This window comes from Phoxinus phoxinus (assembly GCF_949152265.1).
Source record: "Phoxinus phoxinus genome assembly, chromosome: 3".
In the NCBI taxonomy this organism is placed as follows: domain Eukaryota; kingdom Metazoa; phylum Chordata; class Actinopteri; order Cypriniformes; family Leuciscidae; genus Phoxinus; species Phoxinus phoxinus.
In genome coordinates this window covers 28,820,974-28,845,178 of record NC_136878.1, presented here as the reverse complement: position 1 = coordinate 28,845,178, position 24,205 = coordinate 28,820,974, and the positions used below count along the sequence as shown (strand labels likewise).

The window sequence follows — 24,205 nt, the reverse complement described above, 5'->3', positions numbered from 1 at the left end:
CAGGCCTTGATGTAAAACATCATAACACAGCAGGTACAAACACATGAAAAAATCAATCAGCAAAGTCATGTATTACAAGCATGTTGAGAGGTTGTGTAATTCAGAATTTGGAAAACATGAATGGTGTTTTTGAATTAATATATTCTTAGTGGGGGGAGTACATTGTTTCCAGTGAGACATGCTCACTGTTGGACAGATTTACTTTGAAGACCTTAGACTAAATGTTGAGAAAGAAATATTTTAAGTGGGTTTCTGGTACTAATATATTATTTGATAAGATGCCTGTATAAAGTTGATCTATCAACATCTGGTTAATTTAAACTGTATTTAAACAAATGTGATGTCACAAAAGCCTTTAAAAAAATATATTAAGCTTTTTTCTTCTCATTTTAAAGACATTGTAACATAATAGTCCTTATATAAATCCTGTTAACCATACTGTAGCCAGCACAAACAACACATTGTAGTCGGCACGTCTCCCCTTAAATCAAAACGGAGAACCATGCATGGCAGAAAGAGAAGCTGCTCTTAAATGAGGGAGTCCACACGCACACACACACACACACAGACACACAATGTAGGGTGATGGGCTTCATCTCGCTCTAAGGGGAGGGGGAGTGGCTACATTTGGCCAGGGCTTCAATATAAGCCTTTTGAATGGACCTATTTGGAGCCCAATCTTTCTTGTGGCACAACTACCAACACCTACATCGACAACAACGGGAAGACAGTATTTTTCTGGACTCTCCAGTTTTATTGCCCTATTGCATTTATTTTGTTTCCCTGGTTTTTTTTTTTGCTTTTCTAGTTAGTAGGCCTTTAGACAAAGAAACAAAAAGACAAGATGATCGCTCTGTTTTCCTTGGCATTGTTTTTCTTTGCAAGCAGTCTACATGTTGAAGCACAAGGTAAGAACCACTTTTGATCCCTTCGTGCATGAATGAATTAATGAATTTATGTTTCAGAATGCATCTGTTTATGTGTCTATGTGCATATGAGAATGTGGTAATATAAATGTAATACTCAAAAACTGCACATTATAATTTATAGAAATTAGATCATCAAAGTTAAACACTAGAGAATAAAGGATAAGACAAAAAAATATTTACCATGGATGAACATAATTTCCTCAAAGCTATCACCATATTTGAATTGTATTACTCCACTATTCATCTCTAAAATACTCCAAGCCTCCTCCTACTATACACATGCACACACACACACACACCCACAAAGATTCAGCTCACCACAGTCTTTCATAAGCTTTAAAACATCTGCTGCAGGTAATTTAACAGTTGTTTTACAGTTGTTGACAGTTAGTGGAGGATGTAAGCCAACACTGAACTGACCGTGAAAAGCGGGTCGGCTGATTACACCTGAGTGCAGATCTATTACCTTTTCTTGAGGGTAAATGCAAGATCAGTTCCTGACAGCCAGTGATGTCAGGAGCATGTTAGTGGCTGAAGAGCCACACAGTGGACCTTTATATTCCCAGCTGTATGCTGGCCGTTGCCAAATCCATTGATTTTACAGTGAAGCCACTGAATGTATGTATCTGACAGGAGCTACAGCAAGATTAACAGCCTCTGAAAATGTAAAGAGCCCCTCTATGAATGCAGTTAGTTTCCTTCTGATGTAATGGTCTGTAAATTAATTTGTGTGTATGGATTGGGCTGGACTGGGGCTGATGGAGAGAAGGTAGGGACTGGAGGAAGAAGTGACAGTTTCTTATAGTTTTGGGCACTTAGCGACTGCTCAAGACAGGCCTGATTCACGGAGGCTCTGTTCAAGACATAATGCAGCCATTAGTCAGGCATGGCTGAGTAGGGGGTGTGTGAAAAAGAAATAGAATGGCTTTGTGTGTGATGGGCGAGAGAAAAGGGGAGATAATGAAGGAAGGACTTTCAAATAAACTCGCCATAGTACATGCAAATGGGGAGAAAGAGGCAGAATCTAAATGTCAATGCACAAGTAGGATGGTTATGATAGCGGGAGTGCTGTCCAGCTGTGTGCAATAATTCATGTTCATACTCCACTGACCTCTGCTTGCTCAGCAAAGTGTAGGAAGTCAAGTTTAGCCATCAAGACTGTCTGACTGTGAGGGAGCGATTCCATATGCCACTTGTATACACAGATGTGAAGCTCTAATCAGTGTGCTTTTATGCATTTAGGGTTGTGTACTTCACAACCATATAAACTGTGGGACTCCAACCTCATTTATGCAGCAGATGTGTACAAGATGCTAATGGGGCCCAAACACATTTATTACATGGCAGTGTTGAATGATTGTTTTAATTTAAATTTATATCACCCTCTCTGTTTATACTTCAGTTTGGGAATGTCTCTGATGACTTTGTTATATAACCTATTGTCTAACTACGTGAAATATTATTTGGAGTCTGCTTGCTTACATTTTCTTTTTTAATAAATTGTCAAATATTGTTTTATTTGAATTTGAATATTTTTTATTCTCTTGCTCTTTTTTATTTATAATTGTTATTTGTTGTTATCATTTTGTAATACTATTTATTATTTTAATAATTTAGATGATTACTACATTATTATGACTCCTTCAGTCACGGACCTCAATTACAGTTTTCTGTGAGGAAAAAAATAAATTTATGTTAAATTAATATCTATCCTCTCTCACACCAAATAGCTGGGTTCTTGGTGGGTGGGAAAGAGGCACTTAAATATTTACACCACCTCTGCACTTCCATTCTACCATTCGAGAGTAAACACTTTCCTTCTGTTTGCTTACAAGAGCAGGAATAAATGGTGGGTGGAGATGGGGGATGGGGTGTCACGGGAACTAGTGGGAGTTGGGTATATGGAGAACATTATGGGTTAGAGGATTTGAGATGATATTTGAGAGTTGTGCAAACCTGGTACAAAATCACACCAGCAATTGTGTACAGATAGTCAGCCAACAAAGAGAGCTCTTGTATGTGTGGAGCCCTAATCCAAAAAGCTTAGTTATAAATTTCCAAAACTGGTAGCTGCTGGAGGGTGTACTTGATCATTTGATGAGAGATTATTCATCTGTTCCACCTTGGCACTGTTGTCTCCTAAGCGAGAGTTTATTTGGAAGAAAGTGAAAGTGAGAGAGTGAATGACTCACAATGAAGTGTAAAAAGGGATCAGATGTGGTAATGATTGTAAGAAATGGGCTAGGATTTTATTACTTCTGGACGGAATAGAATATTTCATCAGTTGGTCATAATGTGAATTAAGTGCTGTATAATTAAAGGTGGAGAACAGTTTAACATGGCTTCTGATCCATGAAAAACTCAGATGTTTAGAACACAGTTTGGGCACATGTTATTATGGTTAAGTTTCCAGCTTAGTCGAGTGAGGAGTAATAAAGGACTACGGTAAAGGAAATGGTTTGATGCAGAAGACAGAAAGTCTTGCTAATGAGTCCCATATTTGTTTTGAACATATGGGAAAGGTTTTCCTGCAGATACACTTCACCTGAGTGTAAAGGTTATTTGTAGAACATGCTGGTCATTGTTTGACAGTAAAAGTGCCTTTGTCTTTGTCTTAATCTTTTTAGAGTTTACTTAATAATATGGGTTAAATTATTTGGAAAAGCACATCTGTAGACAGTTTGAACCATAGGGAAAAGAGAGACTGAATGGTGCCTTGAGCTAAATCGAATTATGTGTGCTGTGCAATCGACACTTTGATAGCGGTGTATAGCTGGCATGGAGAACTCTTGGGTCGGTTTTAGTTTCCTTGATATCTATCAAATCTTCCATCATGGAGCTGTGATGGATTAGGGCCTCCCAAGGCTCAAGCTGAGATCAGCAAACATATTGAGGAACTGAATGAGACAATTATGCCCCTAACCACAAGCAGACATAGCAACTACTACGAGAGATACAGACACAGCATCAGCTAGCAAACTGTTCAAGAGGGGTCGGGGAACATATGTCCTTATTGACACAAAAGGGGAGAATAATGTCTGTGGTAGCCCAGTTTGTGTGCAAGCGTACCATCTGATTCCATTTAATTTGAGTATTTCTTCGGATGAGATTTGTCTGGCACTGTGTTTCTTCCTGTTTTGTGAAGATTGTAGGCTTCTTTAAATCCTTAAGACAAAACATATGGATATAAATAAAATCAAACCAATAAAAGGATGGGAGGAAATCTCATATAATTAAACTCATCCTGTCCTTGTAAACGTATAAAACAAATATACTAGACCACCTGTGGTTTCAATACAAAGAAACCATTGAGAGAGAAACCTCTATTTGTTTCATTTTAGATGGTGAAAGAATCAAGGTCTACGCCAACAGAGGAGACAATATCACTCTGCCCTGCAGACTGGAAGGTCTGTCCAATTTGTTCGGAAACAGAATCAAGTGGACAAAGCTTGAGGATGACTCAACAGAGACAGACGTGTTGATGTCCATGGGGTTCCACAAGAAGACCTACGGAACTTTTGAGAACCGCGTTTACATGTTGGAGGCGGATGGCAATGATGCCACCTTGGTTATTACAAACCTAGATCTGAAGGACTATGGCACATACAGGTGTGAGATCATCAATGGCTTGACTGACAAGATTGTCGAAGTGGACCTTGAACTGCAAGGTAACTTCAGTTGTTTATGCTGCCACATAAGTAATCATTTAACCTGTAACATTTATATGTATTCATTTAGCAGGCTCTTTTAAACCAAAGTGACTTACTATTGAAAATTAAACAATCCATAGCCAACTGGTCATAAAACAGCAGAGATGTCCCATATGTGTCTGCATTGGCATGTACTGTATAATAGACTGAAAAGTTGACATGTCTCCAGTTCCTTCCACTGTATAGAAAAATGAAGCAAAATAGAAACCCAGAAATGGTCATTGCCGATTACATCAGTTGGAGCACAAGTCTGCGTCAAGGTCCTGCCCATATTCCCGCTCCCGCAGATTCAATCACAAGCACAGCTGTCAATAATGATGTTACACCCAATTTTATAGCATTAAATAACTAACTAAAACCAAACTTTTTGGGGAAAATAACAATTGAACTTACATCAGCATTATAAGAAGATTTTTTTGGCTCATGTCCCATTCGATTACATGGAGAGGGTGGGTTTATGACCTATACTGCAGTCAGCCACCAGCGATCGGAATGTTTTGGCTTCACTTTTCAGGATGTGTGCAGCACACTTGACAAATTAACTGACTGTAATCTAAAACACATTTCCATTACTTTACAAACATATTTTATTTTATTTCTATATAGTTCAGAATTTGAATTTTAACAGGTAATTTTAGTAAACAGACATCAACACATCTTACATCAACAGTAAGCTACACATTAGCACTTGAAATGTGAAGATGCTCGCTTATGCTTCTTTCAACTTTTGTATTTGCCACTTATCATTAGCTCATTCTCCTGTAATACCCTGTAGTTCTTGTCATTGGCCAAGACCACCATTGCAGACTTGGTTCCAGAGAAACAATGGGGATCTTTACACAGAAAAGTGAGGTGCATGAGCATAATGAAGCAGGCTGGCAAAACTAGCCATTGTTACATTGGAACAATGGAGTATAAGATTGAAAAGCCTAAACCCTGCAAGTAATTTTCTCTCTTTTTGAATAGCTTTTTTGTCTAACAATGTACCATGTAAATCTTTGTAACTAAGCAGGGAGCTCTGTAAAACTAAGGCTTTTACTAATATCGCTCTTATTCGTTCGTTCATTTGGCTGGTCATAAAATACATTCATCAAATCAACCTAATGTTAAACTCGGTCAAACTTTTCCTCAGGGGAAAATTCACTTTCATTCACAGGGGTTGTTTTCCCATACTCCCCTCGTTTGGGGCGGTACAACTTCAACTTCCAAAACGCCCAGGCTGCGTGTCTGGAGCAGGACGCTGTGGTCGCCTCTTTCGATCAGCTCTACGAGGAATGGAGAAGTGGGCTGGATTGGTGCAATGCCGGCTGGCTCAATGACGGAACCGTGCAGTATCCCATCACCAAACCCAGAGAGCCCTGTGGAGGCGCAAGGACCTCCGCCGGACTGAGAAACTACGGCAGGAGGGACAAGTCCAATAGTCGCTATGATGTGTTCTGCTTCACAGCCAGCCTTAAAGGTGGGTTAAACAGTTCAATTCTGTATAACATTTAGCAGTGTCTGTGTCCACAACCCTGAAACTCTTTGTTTTACATCACAGGCCGCTTTTACTACCTGATCCAGCCCAAGAAGCTCGACTATGAGGAGGCTGTCAATGCATGCGAGAGAGATGGAGCTGAGATTGCAAAGGTCGGCCATATGTATGCTGCCTGGAAGCTTCATGGATACGACCGCTGTGATGCCGGTTGGCTGGTCGACGGTAGCGTTCGTTACCCTATCTCCAGGCCCAGGAAGAACTGCAGCCCCACGGAGGCTGCGGTTCGCCTTGTTGGCTTCCCCGACAAAAAGCAGAAGCTGTACGGTGTCTATTGCTACAAACCTCAACCGTGAAGCGCTTCATGTCACGTTACCTGTCACCAACCAAAGAGCAACAATACATCGGTGTCCTCCTCCAAACTTATGAAGGACTTTTTGCATGAACTAGCCTTAACTGTGACAATGGTCACCGTGATTTTTCCAAGTAAGACATGTTCCTGGGTCAATATAGTTTGTTGATCCTGAAACGGCATTCTTGCCCGAAAGTTTTGTCCTACCCCAAAACCTAACCCTACCCATATGTTATCCCTAAAATCAGAGGGAAATTACAGGTGTATAACACTGATGTAGAAGCACCAAACCCAAATCTGATTGGTTGATTGGAATGTTGTTCCAGCACCAACTAAGATGTTGCTCCAGGAACATCTTGCATTAGGTGAAATCACGTTCATCCTGTGACAACTATTATAGAAAGCATACTGTAAAGACCGTACTGCAACATTCACATCACAATATTATTTATCTATCATTTACAATTTATATAGATTTTTACACCATTTGTATGAAAAACAAACACAAATTGCATTCAGAAAGTATATTCAGCTGGAAGGAAAGTTCAAGTCACACCATTTTGATGAAAACCCCTTTTAGTAAGTAGTAAGTGTGAGTTTGTCAAGAATCTCAATTGTGACATTGTAACAAAATATTTAAACTTAACAAAATAGTCTAAACATGACAGAAAGTTTTTGAAACTTTCCCAAACAGAAAAGCAAAGGCACCGTAAATGGACCTGACACCTTTCTTTTCCTGAAACACTTTTGTGATCTTACTCAAATTCTAATTTTCTTAATACTATATAGCTATATATTTTTCTTTTCTTGTGTTGGTGTATTATCCAGTGCTCTGAACTGTGACCTTATTTTATCTGTTTGAAATATCAAATGAATGTGTTTGGCCTGTAGTGTTGAGGCTTTGTATTCATAAATAATTCCATTGTTTCATTATTCATGTCTACCCTTTGTTTGCAATATTGTGATGTACTTTCTCACCTGTTACTTGCTCTATTTTTTATTTTCCAATCATGAGAGAAGCTATTTCTCAGTTTTGAGCTTGATGGCCTTGGGTGAAGATTTTAAAAGTTGTAAAATGTGTTCATCGAATTTTGACAAGTATTTCACCAGAGACTGACAGAATTTGACAAACTGCTGATGATGCATTGAACTTTACACACAAAATTTACTTTGAGAGAATCGTTTAGGACCTAGTTGAATTTTTGCAACACCATTTCAAGACTAGCTTGAGCCTTAGTTGCTTAAGTGTAAATGTAAATCTCAATTGAATGATGTTGTAATACCACTGTTCTCTGTAAAAAGGGAGAAACAGCACTAAAATCCACATACACACACACATACAGTTTGATTCTAATAGATTCTAACATTGGAATGTAATGACAGGCAAAGTGTGGTTGACTTCAGATAATGAGATCTGTGAACGTAGCATCTATTACTTGTCACTTTGTATTGATAGATGTTGTTTGATTATGGGATTGGGAGAGGAAAATATTCTCCACCTTTAAGCTTTGAACTGCAGAAGCCACAGTGCACATAAATTACATTTTGTATGATTTTGTCTATGCTCAAAATATAATTTTCTTTTCTTTTAATCTGAATTGCAGTGTACGATTTATGAATGAAATCAATTTTAAATGAAAAATAAAAACCCATAAAAATTGAAATGGCTTTTGTTCTATTCTCCATTAAACTGTGTTGTAAATCTACAGTGCCTATAACCATGGATGTTGAAGGTCCAGATGCTGAGTATGCAATGTTTGTTGCCGTATGAATGCCAGCTTGGCTGGGCATGGATTACATTACCCAACAAAAAACATTAAATCAACATGAACTAAGCTGATTGCATAGTATATTCCACTTCTTTTGGGAACAGAGAGTTCTCATCATGCTACTGAGTGTGTGTGGGGGCCTATAATATGAGGATTTTAAATACTTTATTCAGAGTAGCTCTGTCTCAACTTTAGATCTATGCGAATCTCTATGAGAAGTCTGGGAAGCATTTGCAGGGAAAGTTGCTGATTATACACTACTCTGTGACTAATTCAGCCTTTTTTACATGTAAATTAATACCAGTTGTTTAACATGAATAAATAAATAAATAAATAATTTTTGCAATGGAAAATGGTTGTCTTCCAAGACATAAATGAGAAAACCACAAGTATTAATGAACAATGACACTGCGGTATACCAGCAGGGAAATGCATTCATGTCAACTGAAAATAATAGCAATGGGACTTCATACACCCAAGGCACATCAGAAGTCTGTTTTTGCTTCTACATTACTTTGCAACTTTAAATGCAACATATTTATTAAACTATAATCCACAAAGATATGCAACTTGACAACAGATCCTAAGTGCAATGTCTGACTGTTATTACAATAGCAAACACAGTATCAAAGCAAATGGCATCTGCCAACAAATTATGCAAGATGTTTTTTGTCCTCAGAACTAACATTTAACTTTTTGAGAACTTGTTTATTCCCAAGGAACAGTAATACTGACGCACTATAGGACTTTTTATTTTATTATACATTTCTTTTTTTTTCTTTTTTTTTTTAAACATTTACATTTTTTTATTGACTATCATTAATATTTCAATGAAACTCAGCTTCACAAAACATCATTTACATCATTTTGCTATCTGATAGAACTATTCAGAAGCTCAAGTGTCTTTGTGTTAGTGAACTGATACCATCTGGTGGTCAACATTAGGCACTGCCGATGAACCACATACTTTATTTATTTATTTTTATAGTTATACTAAAACACATGACGTGCAATGTCTTTACTCGTGTCACAGTGCATTTCATCATATTAAAAATAAATTACATCCCATTTAAATTTTTGAGTTAATGTTTGAGAATTATTAACTATGTCTATCCTTAAGCCCTTCCCTATAGCCAAAACTCACTCTATATATCAGAATCAAAAAAGACTAGCAACACAAGTATAATATAATAAACTTTGTTTACATAGAAGGCAAAAACGTTCCTTACAATTTTTCCATTTCACAAACATTCTAGACGATCACATTTGACAATAAACAAGTTATACCATAAATATAAAAACAAAAGATATGTGCACTTTAAAAAAAAAAACAAAAAAAACATTGACAACAAGTAAACACACAAATGAAAAGATCAGAAAAAAATGCTTGGGAATAAACAAATGGATGACAAGTTCAACAACAAACTGTTACTTTGAATCCTCTTATTTTGGTCCATTGATACACCCCAAATGTCATAACGAAATCCATCTAAATTCTGTGAGTTGCAAATGTCGTCTATTAGTCACATCAACGCCAACTATTGACACACTGTCCTTTACTATACTGAATTCTGTCAATGTGCAGTTTGGCCAAGTTAAATCCTCAGTATGTTGTATTTTATTACAGCAATAAGAAGACAATGCTGAGCAGCTCAAGAAATAAATTAAGTCTTTTAAGCATCTCACAAAATACATTCTCTTTAAAGTAGTTTTAAAAAGTCCAAGAAAAAAAACATGAAAGTTGAAATTATGTGAAATACATACAGTAAGTTTCTTTGGTTTATAAAAAAATACAATGGTGGAATTATGTATGTGAAACAAGATGTGTATTGTAAACACTTGAAAGAGACATCAAACAGAAGAATATAAATAATCTAAAATCTACATGGCTTTTCAATATTGAATACCTTAAAGTCAAAGTATTAAACATATTGTGTTGACATTCAGATATCAAAACCATCCACCATAAAGGTGTTTTCATGATATTATTGACCTTTTTCTACCACAACAAACACTAACTCAATGTGAGCCATTGCTCACTCTCTCTAAATAAATATATTCTTTCACATTCATATGTACTGTATGATTTCTCATTAGTTCAGTAAGGAGCAGGATGTCTGCATACACCTGTGGTTTTTGTAAACTTGAAGAAATACTGAAAGGAATCATACGGCAATTTTTAGTGTGTTAGAAATGTACCATTATGTTTGCAGGCTAAAATGCCACAAACTTTATAATAGTATTCTGGTTGTACTATTATAGCTCACTATATCTGGATTGCGAGTTATAATGTATGAAGGCACTGTGTATTCCCAAGAAGAAGCAGAACAGATGGAGGGCAGGTCAGATAATCTTTTTGTGTTTTCAGAGGCCAGCTGAATGTGTCCTTTATATAGTTTATAAAAATAAAAAAAACATCTCTCTAACAAGATAAAAACAGAAAAAAGCACTCTTTCCAGTGATATTCCACTCTATGCTGAACCAGTTTCAGGTCCTTTTCATAATCTTTTCTTTTAATTTTTTTTCTTTCAGCCAGCAGGCAGGTCCGTCACATGTTATCAAAATACATTAAAATGGACCTTACATTATGGTTGTCACCATAGCAACTATTGTTGTGTCCGGTTGTGTTTTACACCATGGCGATGGTGTCGTCGTAGTACATCAACTGATTTTTCTGCAGATCTCTTCGGATAACTGCGAACGACTCCTCTATATGTCTGATACCGTCTTCTATATAAACTTTGGAAGTTGGAGGCTGGAAAGTAAATACAGGTACATTTAATTTGTTTTCTTTCTTTTTTAAACAACAACACATTCTACAAGGCTACTTTAAATTGATCAAAATATACTATAAAGACTTTTACACTGTTACAAAATATTTCTTTTTCAAATAAATGCTGTTCTTTTTAACTTTATATTTCATCAAAGAAGCCTAAAATTTCTTAAAATCCAATCCTAAAATCCAACTATTTCTACAACAATATTAAGCAGCACAACTGTTTTTAACACTGATGATAATACGTTTTTAAATGTATTTATATATTTATGAACCACCAGATCCACAGTTCTGATGGATCACGTGACACTGAAGACTAATGGCTGCTGTAAGTTCACCTTTGCATTACAGGAATAAAGTTCATTTTTAAATATATTAAAATAGAAAACTTTAATAATATTTCACAATACTATTAAAACTTGAATAATATTTCACAATACTATTTTTTTGATCAAATATGTAGCCTTGGTGAGCATAAGACAAAAAAAATTATATTGGGATGGATTCTTAAAAAGCTTTGTTGGATTTTCACAGAATACTTACGACTCGTGCAGGAAATCCTAGGCAAATCCCATGAGCCGTCTCCTCTGCAGCGAACGGTGGGAACGTGTCTCTGGATGAAGCCGTCCATGCACTGGTACCTGATCAGGGAGTTGATCTCATAGCGTGGGCGCAGCTGGCCAAAAGTGCGGGCATTGTGGACAAGAGGCGGCTGACTGCAGGACACTATTGACAACAGAGTAACCATCAGTGGAGCACTAAATCTGAAATTTTCTTTTAAAATGTAAGCTGCTTTAAACCACTATAGACATGACTGTAAGATGAGAGTAGTTTTAGATTTTTCTGCAAGCAACCACATATAAACCTTGACTGAAAATAAACATACTATTATTCTATATATGCTCCTCATCCAGAAGCTGAAACCTCACCTGTGCCTTTCTTGCAGGTGAAGGTGAGGTGGTAGTTGCAGGGAACATCATTCCACTGGCCGTCCTCATGCCAGATCATTACCACACAATCTTCCCCTGAGGAGAAGAAACTGTCCGGCTGGTTCGGTCTCCAGTTTTCATATTGCTGTAGGGGAAGCATACAGATAGAGATGAGAACGGCAATGTGAGGGAGACAATCCTAAAGAAATTAGTTTTAGATCTTATTGTTCTACTGTTACATTAAAACATTAAACACTGTTACATTAAAGTCACTGAACACAGTGTTAAAGGCTTCAAAGGCTTTCAAGCAGAGAATGTTCCTACTGGAGGTCATTAAAATGACAATGATACAGACACATCAGTAGGGGGCGCTGAGTACATTTACTAAACTGCAATATGGAGCTGCAGAGAGAAGTATAATGCATTTGAAAGATTAAAAAAAACTCACAAAATACAAACAAAACTACTTTTTTTCAAGGAAGGATTTGATTTAGAGGCCGTATACTACAAGAGTAGGTCTACTATACACAAAAGATAAATGTCAAAGGAGGGATTAATCAAGGTCATGCCAGCATTTGTGCACACTTGCCCTTGAACAAGTAGCAGAAGCAGACAGCTAACTGCTCTTAAATGTTACAGAGACATTTTAAAACCAGCCAGCAGTCACGGTAAGAGTAATTTACTATCATGGACACACTTTATTCGCTATATTTCTCTGCATCCTCTTTTTTCTTGTCCAACTACTATATTTTCCCCTTGCACACACCACATGATGTCCGCAGTCATCTTTCTCAGCTGTGGACAAATGCACTGTGGACAATTACATATGTATTTCAATGTGTATTGGCACTCTTCTACCTATACGGTATATCATTTTTAACTTAAATAAAAATTGCAAAGTTTGTAGATATATTAAAAATAGCATAGGCTAATTACATCTGATCGATGCGAGCGGTCGGAGCTACGATCTTTCAGCAAGCCTGTGAATATTACCTTCTTCAAACACAATTCACCTAACGTCCTGCTATTATCCTCTTACAAAAGGAATGTGCGCTCCCTGCTTGGAAATTGACGTAATGCAGTTTTTGGCCGTCTGGATAACTCCAATGGCACATACTTAAATGCATGAAGAAACAAACTCTTAATAGAGTAACTCTTCTGTAAACAGAAAAGAAAAATAGTAGAGCAAACTCCAGCGGATTTGTTTATAGTACCTCACTGATACCAAATGGATTGAAATGTCACCCACTCACATTCTAGGTCTGTATTATCTTTAGTGCAGCCTTTTCCAGGTGCTGCTCATCCTTCACACCTTCATTACCTGTCCACACCTGTAAGCTTCCTCTCAACTCGTTTTATTTTTATCCTCCAGTCCTGAGAGGACTTCCACAGCTGAAAACTCCTATCTCATGAGCCCCAGGGCTTTTTTTGGCCCTTCCCCACAAAATGCTGCCATTATCTTTGAAGTGAGAGCCCAGTCAGGACTAAACGACTGTAATTGGCCACTTTCATGTTCAATGGAGGAACACCTCTAGAACCAGGGAGCAGTTTGCATATGTCTTCTGTTGTCCTTTTTTTCACATCTACATTTTCTTTCTTAAAGTTCTCATTCTTTTTATAGTAATATCTCTTTCAAGAAAAAAAGTAAACTTTGTATTTTTGCATCAACACCATTCTTTCAAAACACATTTTAGTAACTAATAAGGACGTTTTGAAATATGTTCTTACCACAACTCTGCCATCTGTCCACCGGAAATCATTCTCAAACATCTTATCATTCAGACCGATCCACTGGTAGTCATGGCCGAGGCCTACAAGAGGAGAGAGAAACTAAGGTAAATTCACTAGCAAAGTATCCTTCCTCATAAATAACCATCATTAGTTTGCATGGAAATGTAACTGAATGCGTAAATTAGAGATGATGATAGACAGAATGTCCATAACTTGTTTTATGTATACTCACGGTTGATGTACTGCTGCTCATCATGGGACAAAACGCTAGCAAGGTGTGCCCCCTGGAGACGACATTCACGCTCTGCTGTGTCCCAGTTACGTCGATGAGGATAGTATTTGTAGCAGTGGCCCTGGAACTTGTGCCAGCCGTAGCTACATGTTTCGGTGTCTGTGGAAAAGAATGTATGCATTACTGTTGATTCACTACACATAAGATTGACATGTAGACCCTTAAAACTGAGATAATCCTGTAGTTGCAAGTCAGAAAAAAAAGGTGCTTTCTATTGTCTGCTGTCAATTTCTTTTTATTAGTCCTTACCTTTGGGCTTACACTGTAAGGGTGTTCTTATCAGAACAATAAATCAAACCTCTTTTGTTTCAGTGGCACTCTTTTCAAGTAAGAATGATTGGACCTGAGGGAATATGATATAACTCCCTTTCATCCTCATTTTAAATTACATGCCAGTTCAGCAATATCACTTAGAGCAAAAGTTACTCCCATGTGTCTATCATATCAGGAAGCCAATTCATTTTTGCATACGAATGTCTACTGTGCTGTGGAGAAGATTGGATGCTTTGCTCTGAGGCATTGTTTAAGAAAGATATTACGGTATACCAAAGTAAATTCTGTCAATAAAATAGCCACTGTAACCGCTTGGAGAGTTTTAAAGTAAACATATTATCAACTCAGAAAGTTATTAGTCTTGTTTCTAGACCAGCATTACATTTGCAAAGAAAGTGTGTCCTATCAATAACAGTAAGTATGTTTATGTACGTCGTTACAATAAAGCAATGCAGCTGGTTTTTGAGCTACAGTTTCTTCTGGTACAACTTCAGTCAGGCTAAAGCGTTCACATGATATTTTGAAAAGACAAATTATTGTTTTGGCCCAACTGAAAGCAAACTTTTAAAGTGCATGTAAACGCACTTACTGACTGTTTGTGGACCAGCCCTGCTCAACATCAGGCTGAGAGCTTTGATTGCTTGTTTGAAATCACTGTGATTACAGAAGACTTGCCCTGACAGAACCACTAATTGGGGAAATATCTAAACCTTTAGCAAATTAACACAGGAGAGAAAATGTCAGACCTGATGTGTCACTACTACACATACAACAAACATCATTCCAAAGAATAAAATCATTAAAACTCGTAAACAAATTATTAACCATTATATTATGCATAACATCAGTAAAAAAATATATGTTAAAATACACAAACCATAATTGGCTTATGAATTGAATGACATAATTACTTAATTTTGCATAGATTGCATTCAGCAGTTTTCTGCATTTATGCTTTGTCTGTAAACAGCTGTCTGCGCACTAACACTCTGAGGGGGCATTCACAGAGAATTCATTTTTACAGCTTAAAACAAAAGACAGTGGTCAGAGGAATTTAAAAAATGTGTTTTATAAACACTGTGTCATGTGCGAGACATTGCAAAAGATGCCAGGCGTGAGTGCAGTGGTCAAACATGTCTGTCTAACGCATGTGGATAGAAAAGCAATGGAAAAGAAGCACAGATCAATGCAAAAATTCAATCTGTGTGAACGGCCCCTGAGACTGAACCACTTACATTCTGAGTCACTGCTGAATCACTGACTAGTAACAGGAGGCAGTTCCTCTAAAAGAGACACTTTTTCATATATGTAATGTTGATGCTATCTCAAGTTTAAGATAAAGAGACTGTTCAGCATACTCAAGAGGGTAATGCACTCATGACGACAGTTTACAGTTGTTTTAATTCTGACAAAAGTCAGATGTGAGATGTGAGAGATTTTGATATGATTAGTATATTCGTTTATGAAGCATTTTAATGTGTATAAACACTTGTAATGGTTTGACAGGGATAAAACTCTCAAGAAGGTAATCTCACTCATGTAAAGTGTAAATCAACGTCTACAGTGTAATAAGGGAAAGAGTGATGGCTGATGGTCCTAACAGCTGTGCTCAAATGATCTGTGAGAAATGGTATCCTCTTAAATAGCGGAAAGTACAGCATCACTTTGTCTGTCTGCTTTGGAACACACCCAATTTCTTACATAAAATCAAAATCTATCAACTTTCAGAATCTACCAAACTGTGAGTCACACGCATATGTCATCTAGCAATGACCTCATTTGTAAGTTCAGAGATTCACTTGTTACATCTCCACATCAACCTCAGTGGCTACAGTAGTGTCACGCAATATCAGCAAGTTGAAAGATATAGTATTGTGACTACAGTGATTACCTCTCTTAGGTATTGAACAAGTGATTATTTGATACATATAATCTTACCTTGCTCACACAGTGCTCCTGCATAACTCGGAAGACATACACAGGTGAATGAGTTTAGGCCATCAATACATGTTCCTCCATTCCGACAAGGGTTTGTGTGACATTCATCAATGTCTGATAAATAAAGAAATATATATGATGAGTAAATAATGTACTGAAGTGCAATAAGATAAGTTCAAAAAGCCAGATGATAATAAGTTAAAAGTGCACTACCAAATATTTTTGTGTAAAAAATGAACAAAATCCGATTATTGACTAAGTACATTTTAAAAAATCAGTTTGAAACAGTTAAAAAGTTGTCTAAACTTGATTCACAACAGTGTCTATGTTTCTATCCAGCTATATTTATGCTATTATAATTCTAAAAATGCGCATAAAAAACATATGCGCTCATTTGAGTCGGATACCTTTTTTATCCAATAAGAAAACATATGCATAAACTACGATGGAAACACATTATATATTAATGTTATATATATACAAATTATTATATACAGCAGCATCTCCTACTTTTCTTAGTGATATTTAGCGCCAGTTTATCAGGAAGTGACAATTTTGTTCTCTTTGACTCGCTGGATTGAAACAGTGCTTTATTAGCAAATGTTTTATGCGATATTCCAATTTTGCACATAAGTTAAAATCACAACTTTGGATGGAAAAATAGCTGTTGGGATGTATTTGGTGGGAAATTAATGGTTTACATAACTTGCCTTGGCCTGTTTATGCCATGTCCATAAACAGAGTAAAGAAGGTCCAGCATTATAGTGACAGATATACTACTTATTTGCTCAAACTATCAGATTATTCTGCGCAGAACAGCATTGCTGAAGCACAACGGATACAAAAATAAACAAGGTTGCATGTAACATGCAATTGCATGTTTCGGCCACAGATAGCAACAGAGTGCCCAAAGTTATGCAGTGCACTTTTAATAAATAAATAAAATATCACTGCAACGTACCGATTTCACAGTATGCGCCACTGTATCCAGGTGGACAGCTGCAGATCTGAGCACTGCCTATTTTTGCACAAGAACCGCCATTCAAGCAAACATCATCAGAACAGGAGTGAACACCTGCAGTAAGAGGAAAGATATGCCATTGTGCACATGAAAAACAAGTAGGCTATATTGATATAGGTATAGAAAGTACAGTAGCCTATACAAATTATGTTAAATAAATTTTTAAAACAGTGTTAACATCCTACCTGGAATATCTACTGTTTGCCCGGTCATTGTGTATGCAAGGTCTGCCGCACTGCTTTCATTCTGTGACCATGGGGGTAAGCGTTCAACCAAAGTGGCCTCAGAAACATTTTCATGAGAAGCAAACGGTGTTGCAGACTCACTCAGAGTTGTAGGCACTGATGATGACATCTGACCTTCTGTTTCTTGAATAGGAATCTCAGTTGAAAGAGTTACAGCTTCCTCAATCTGACCAGCTGCCTCTTGTTTCCTTGAGGCAGTTTCCTTACTGACAATCTTTACATCAGTCTCAGGTGTCAGAGGTATAGGTGAAGTTGTTGCAGTGGACAGAATCACTACCTGAACCTCATGAGATGATGGGATATCTGTGATAACTGAATCCTCCTCTGAACTGCTTTTCAAGCTACTCGAAGTTACAGAACCATCATATTGAGGTTGTGTGGTGGTCCTGAATTCTGTGTCATTTTGTTTGGGCTGGGTTGTATGTTCAACTATTTCTTCTTCCAATGATTTTTCTGCATTTATAGAAACAGAACTTGATTTATCTGTGACATCAAAAAGTCTTGTTGTGATGAGATGCGTATTGGATGAGACTGTGTTAACCTCCCCAGACATGCTTCTATCTGAACCACTTGTTATACTGGTTGGTGAGCTGGTGAGTGAAGCATCACTCTCAGTTCTTGAGACACTCTTAATATCTGGTTGCATGGTTATCTCAAAGCTTTTTTCAATGTCAAAATGAGAAGTGGTCTCGGTATTCAAAACTTCTGCTTGTGTGTTTCCATCAATATTTGTTGCACTATCCTCAGGTTTTGTAGAGATCTCAATGCCAATGTACATCTTTGATTGTGAAGTGGACTGAAATCCAGTCTCAACATCAGCCTGTGAGATGGTCTCAAAGCTTGTCTCAAAATTGGGCTGTGACGTGGTCTCAAAATCAGTCGCAACATCAAGCTGTGAGGTGGTGAAGCTCTTCACCCCTACAGGTTTGGTGATGTCATCAATGCTAGTCACATCTTCTGAGCTAATGTCTAAGGCAGTCTTATTCTCAATGTCTGTTTTATTCATGAAGTCTGGTATGGACTCAACTTTGTAAGGTTCAGTTTTTGTGTCATAATCTATTACATCGTCTTTCCCTTCCTCAGAGAAAATTGGAGTTTCTGTTTTGTCACTCAGACCTGGTATGGATGTAGATGAAGGAGACCCCACTAATGTTACTATGTCCGTAGTCATGTTAATTATTGATGCAGATATACGAGGTGTGGGAATGGTTGTTGATGGCAACGGCACATCTTCATCCGTCATAGTGTCTGTGTTGGGCTTATGTGTCACTGTCATCTCAGACAAAGCTTGCTGATATGGATCCCCATCAGTTACTGTGATTGCTTCAGGCAAGGCCGGGACAAACACAATATCAGTCTCCACAGATGTTGAAACTGAATCATCTGCAGCTGTTAAAGGAGAGTCTGTTGAATCAGACAGTCCTATAAGCATTTCAATAGTTTGATCAACTGAGCCATCATCTGTTAAAGAAAATAATGCACTTGTGGTTTCCTCTGAAATACCAGATGAAATATCTGTGTTTGTTAATTCACTTCCCTGAATTACCTTATCAGAAGTGGGACTACTTGATACAATGTCATCAACATTTGTGATGTCTAATGTGTCCTCTGTGTCAGCTGTTAAATCATTAACATCTGTTACTGCTGTTTCAGTGTGTGTACTTGCAGTGGTCTTGGCAGGTTCAGCCATGCTAACACTTTCTAAATCCATAAGTTCTGTTAATGAATCTGTGACAGACATTTGATCTGATTCAGTATGGAAGGATGCAGTGCTTGTTCCCTTTCTGGTCTTGGAAGACTGTGTTGATAGGGTCTGAATGTTTAGAACATCCTCAGATTGGTGCTCTTCAGCTGAAACTATGTCTATGACTCTGTCTGTGGACACTTGAGATGATTTGGGGGTTAAAGTGGATGTTTTCACATTATAATCTTTAGTAGACAGAGTGTCTCTCGAGAAGTCGTCAGTCAGTGTCTCCCATGTAAATTGTTTGGATTCTGTGGAGGTATGACGATCTATTGAGTGTTCATTTACATCAGCATCAGTAGCCTCAGGAGTTTCTGTTTGTGTTGCTTGTGTTTCCTCATCTACATATGTTGAACTGCTCTGCAGGATGTCTGGGGTTGATGTTGTTTGTTGAACTATTAACTCATCTGTGGAGGTTTCAAATGGCACATGTAACTGGGTGCCATCCATTCCAGATCCTTCTGGTTCTTCTGTCATAATGCTTGAGGGATGTGGCATCATGAAAATTGGGGTTACTCCACCTGCTTCTTCTGTTACAATTGTAGGGGCAAAAGGTGAAGACTGCTCTGAAACAGACATAGTATCTGCATCAAGAATAATTTCATCCTTAGTGATAACATCTGGTTTGATGCTATGATCTCTCATACTCTCTGTTACAGTTGAAAAAAGCATATCTTCATCTTCCTCCTCCCCTGTGAATATTAAGACTGAGCTTGTTTGAGGGACTTGCTGATCAGCATTGTCCTTAGAGAAGACAGGTGGAGTAGGGGTGGACACAGGTCCCTGAGATGTCATTAAAGAAGGCAATACAGTGTGGCTGGTTGCCACATCAGAATGTGTTTCAAGAGGAGTAAAACTAGTGGCTGTTGACTCTGAGACAGAACCACCCAAAGGTTCCTTCTCTGTCTTTGCTGTCTCTGAAACTAGAGTACCTTCAGCATTTGTGCTTGAGAACACACTCTGCATTTGAGGTGTTGTGGTTATGTGTGAAACAATTTTGTATGTACTGTATTGTCCATCTCTGACTGAGTTAAAGGATGTAATGCTAATGGTTGTTTCTTTCATTTTTGAGAGCAAAGGTGACGATGTCACAGGAGTTGTGTCATCACCTGATCCATAATCTTCTGCTCCATCCCCCTCTGTTGAGTCTTCCCCACTGCCATCCTCTGGAAGTGAAGTTGTAAATGTTACCGTTGACAGGGTGGAGCTCAGGGATGAGGGAAATTGGGATAAAGTTGACTGATGAATGAAATCTGTACTGCCAGTGAAAGATGCAGCATTTGAGAATCCTGCTTTCTCCTCAGTTTCATAAACTTCTGCCTCATCAGTTCTTACAGTTAGGTCCTCATATGACTTAGTTGTTGCTGTTTTCGATATCTCATCAGTAGGATCTTCAGGTGAGGAAAATTCCTTGTCATATTCTGTGGTTAATAATGAAAACCCATTGAAGTTGATTTCTGGAGTACTTGGCTGTAAGGAACTATTTTGTGTCCCTGAACCTGATGAAGCTTCAGATGTGCTTGACACTACTGCAACAGGTGCAACTTCAGTTCTCTGTGGTTGTGTCTCAAGAGCTACACCAGAGCCAGTATCTTCATCAACTTCACTTTCAGCAGTGATTTCACTATTTTCAGTAGATGAGGATTTCACTGCTGTTTGGACTGTGCTAGACAGTAATGTTGATTCAGTTGTCAAGGATGTGGAATAGGAGGAACCAGAAAAACTTACTGGCTCTGAAGTGCGGTTAGCCTCACTGATTTCCACCTTATCTGTGGCCACAGTATAATTATCATAGATTTTAGCTGTTGGACTCACTCTGTCCTCCTCACCTGAACCCTCTTGGTGAGTGGTTTCCTGGTCATCTTCAACAATACCAGAGCCCTCTCTGTCTAAAAATGTAGATGTAATGGAGCTCAAACTTTGTGTTATAGTGATGTCCCTGTCAAGTTCTGTAAAGTCAGTGTTGGTTACAAGAACTGTAGGAGAACCAGGCTGCATTTTGGTGGCTGCTGATGAAACATGAATGACAGGAGACTCCCCTGATCCTTCATCATCTGTTGTGTCATCCTCTGAATCTACAGATGAGATTGTTGTGTGCTTGCTAAGGCTTTTGCTAGAAGATGGGGTAAACATTGTTCTTCTCCTGAGAGGAGCTGAAGTCGCTTCGTAACTTTCAGTGACTGTTGATGTTTGGCTCTGCTTAAAATAACCAGATGTTGTTTGGATAGCTGGAGTGTGTGTGGCAGTGTGGGCAGATTCAACTGTTGCCACTGAAGTGTGCCTTGGTTTACTTGATCCAATTGCAGTATGAATTGATTCTGTGGTGTGATTAGTCAACTTTGTCAATTCTGTAATAGTATGAGAAGGTCTGGAAGACACTGGGGCTGTCTGGGTGGCAACAACATACTCTGTGAATCTTGTACTAACAGGCTGTGTTGTTGTGTAACTTGATTCATTTTCAGTTGCTAAGGAGACCATCTCTTTTTGAGATGTAATGACCTCTTGTCTTGTGACTGATCTAGCTTCTCCACTCACAGTTGTTTTAACATATATTATAGCAGTTATATTTTCTGATGGCTGCACTTCAAAATCAGTAATTGACTCAAAACCAACAACAGTTGTCGTGTCCTCTGATGGTGTAACTTGGGGGGGAATTGATTCTACAACAGCAGAAGATATTTCACCAGAGCCAGCATCTTCAACCACTTCATTTTCAGAAAGGTCTCCACTACCTTGTTCAGAAGATGAGTCTGTAACCACTGTTTGGACTGTGCTAGAAAACAATTCTGTTGTGGATGATGTGGAATGTGAAGAACTTTCATACCTCATTGGTTCTGATGTTTGGTCAGTCTCATGAATTTCTGCCTCATCAGTGGCTACAATATAATGATCATATGATTTTGTTGTCAGTGTAATCCTGTCTTCATCACTTGAAACCTCTTGTTGAACTGTTTTCTCTGAGATGATAGAGGAAAATGTGGAGAGGGATTCTGCTTGATGTCTCTCTGTTGGCTGAATTATTGGGATCTCTGCATGAGTTAAAGTCCACACTGAGCTTGCATTTGTCATGTCAATAGAAGGTACTGTTGAAAGGGTTAATGTGGCAGCTTGCTCTGTTTGCATTTTTACAGAAGCTGTATTGCTGCTGATTTCATCATCTGATTTAATTGTAACCTGAAGCGATGAGCTTGTTGTGAACTCTTTACCGAACGTATGAGAGGTGTCATCTCCTGAACCATCATTCTCTGAAGATGGCAAAATGGAAGCTACACTTGACAGTGACAGAAAATCTTTGGATGTTGTCCTCTTTGGTAGCATTGTACTTTGTACAATATGTCCAGTCTGAGCATAGGAGAACAGAGTCTCTGAAACATCAGTGACGGTGGATTCGGATGGTTTTGCTGACTGATTTTTGTTCTCCAACACAGTCGCTGTGGCCTTATGTGATGTGATATCTTGACTTGTGACTGTTCGTCTGGTTGAGAGCCTAGGGCTCAATGTAAATGTATGTTCCGTGGTAGTTACAGTAGGAGTCAGGAGTACAGAGTCAGGAGAGGAAACAGGTTCTCTACTATAAGTCTCAATCTGACCTCTTGTAGATTCAGCATCTGTTGAGCTGGACACTGAGAATGTTTCTGCTGTGTCAGGTGTTGTAGTGAATTCTTGGTCTGATTTGGTTGTGCTGTACAATGGAGAACCTGATGTCGTAAATTCGTTGACAGAAATGTAAGAGGTGTCATCTCCTGAAGCTTCAGACTCTGTGAACAGCAAAACTGAAGCAAAACTTGACAGTGACAGTGCATCTTTTACTGTTGTTTTCTCTGAGGTCATTGTGCTTGTGACAGTGATTTCAGATAACTTCTCATTAAAATGTCCAGGCCAAGCAGAAGAGAAAAGAGCCTCTGAAACATCAACGATGGTGGACTCAGATGGTTTTGATGACAGCTTTTTGTCGTCCATAACCGTCACTGTGGTTGCTGCTGTATGTGAAGTAACATCTTGACTTGTGAATGTTTGTCCCGTTGATTGATCAGTACTCAGTGATGTCAATGTATGTACTGTGCTTGACGATGTAGAGTCAAGAGAGGAAACAGGTTCTCTACTATGTGTCTTAGTTGTCTGATCTTTTGTAACTAAAGTATCTGATATTGTTTCTGTTTTGTCAGACGGTGTTTTAGTGAGATCTTTGTCTGATATTGTTCTAGTATGAAGTGAAGAACTGGTTGACAGATCTTTGCTAAACATTTCAGAGGTGTCATCTCCTGATGCTTCAGACTCTGTTGATGTCAAGCTTGAAAAAATACTTGACGGTGACAGCAAACCATTGGCAGTTGTCATATCTGAGGTCATTGAGACAGCGCTTTCAGATAATGTCTTGTCTAAATGTTCAGTGTGAGCAGAGGAGGAAAGTGTCTCTGCAACATTATTGATGGTGGACTCAGATGGTTTTGCTGACAGCTCTTTGTCCTCCATAACAGTCACTGAGGTTGCTGCTGTATGTGAAGTAACATCTTGACTTGTGACTGTTCTTCCTGTTGAGACCCCAGTGTTCAATGATGTAAATGTATGTATGGTACTAGTTACAGTAGAGTCAAGAGTGGAAACAGGTTCTCTACTATATGTCTCAGTTGTCTGATCTCCTGTAGCCACTGCATCTGATGAGCTGGACACTGAGATTTGTCCTGTGGTTTTGGTGAGTTCTTGGTCTGATTTGCTTGGTATGTACAATGAACTTGATGTTGTGAACTCTTTGCTAAACAAATCAGAGGTGTCATCTCCTGATGCTTCAGACTCTGTTAATGGCAAGCTTGAAAAAATAATTGGGGACAGGATATCTTTAGCAGTTGTCATCTCTGAGTTAATTGTTACAGTGTTTTCAGATAATCTCTTGTCTAAATGTTCAGTCTGAGCAGAGGAGGAAAGTGTCTCTGAAACATCAACGATGGTGGACTCAGATGGTTTTGATGACAGCTCTTTGTCGTCCATAACCGTCACTGTGGTTGCTGCTGTATGTGAAGTAAC

General features: G+C 38.2%; 2 protein-coding genes across 3 annotated transcripts; one reads left to right on the top strand and one right to left on the bottom strand.

Annotated features, from left to right (window-relative positions):
• The first annotated feature begins 500 nt into the window (after window positions 1–500).
• Window positions 501–8,298, top strand: hapln1a (hyaluronan and proteoglycan link protein 1a). 2 transcript variants are annotated; one of them, XM_079608586.1, is made up of 4 exons: window positions 501–908; window positions 4,271–4,597; window positions 5,772–6,098; window positions 6,180–8,170. In XM_079608586.1, the coding sequence occupies exons 1-4, from the start codon at window positions 845–847 to the stop codon at window positions 6,467–6,469; spliced, it is 1,008 nt and encodes a 335-aa protein (XP_079464712.1). In that variant the 5' UTR covers window positions 501–844; the 3' UTR covers window positions 6,470–8,170. The 2 variants fall into 2 exon arrangements, with proteins under 2 accessions (XP_079464712.1, XP_079464713.1); XM_079608587.1 differs by having other exon boundaries at window positions 510–908; window positions 5,796–6,098; window positions 6,180–8,298.
• A 1,118-nt stretch (window positions 8,299–9,416) lies between these two features.
• On the bottom strand, window positions 9,417–23,344 carry vcana (versican a). The gene is made up of 8 exons (XM_079607659.1): window positions 17,380–23,344; window positions 17,135–17,248; window positions 16,174–16,287; window positions 13,903–14,061; window positions 13,668–13,750; window positions 11,940–12,084; window positions 11,554–11,736; window positions 9,417–10,989 (listed from the first exon to the last, which is right to left on the bottom strand). Exons 1-8 carry the CDS (start codon window positions 23,141–23,143, stop codon window positions 10,841–10,843), a joined length of 6,711 nt encoding a protein of 2,236 aa, XP_079463785.1. The 5' UTR covers window positions 23,144–23,344; the 3' UTR covers window positions 9,417–10,840.
• Between the last annotated feature and the right edge of the window lie 861 nt (window positions 23,345–24,205).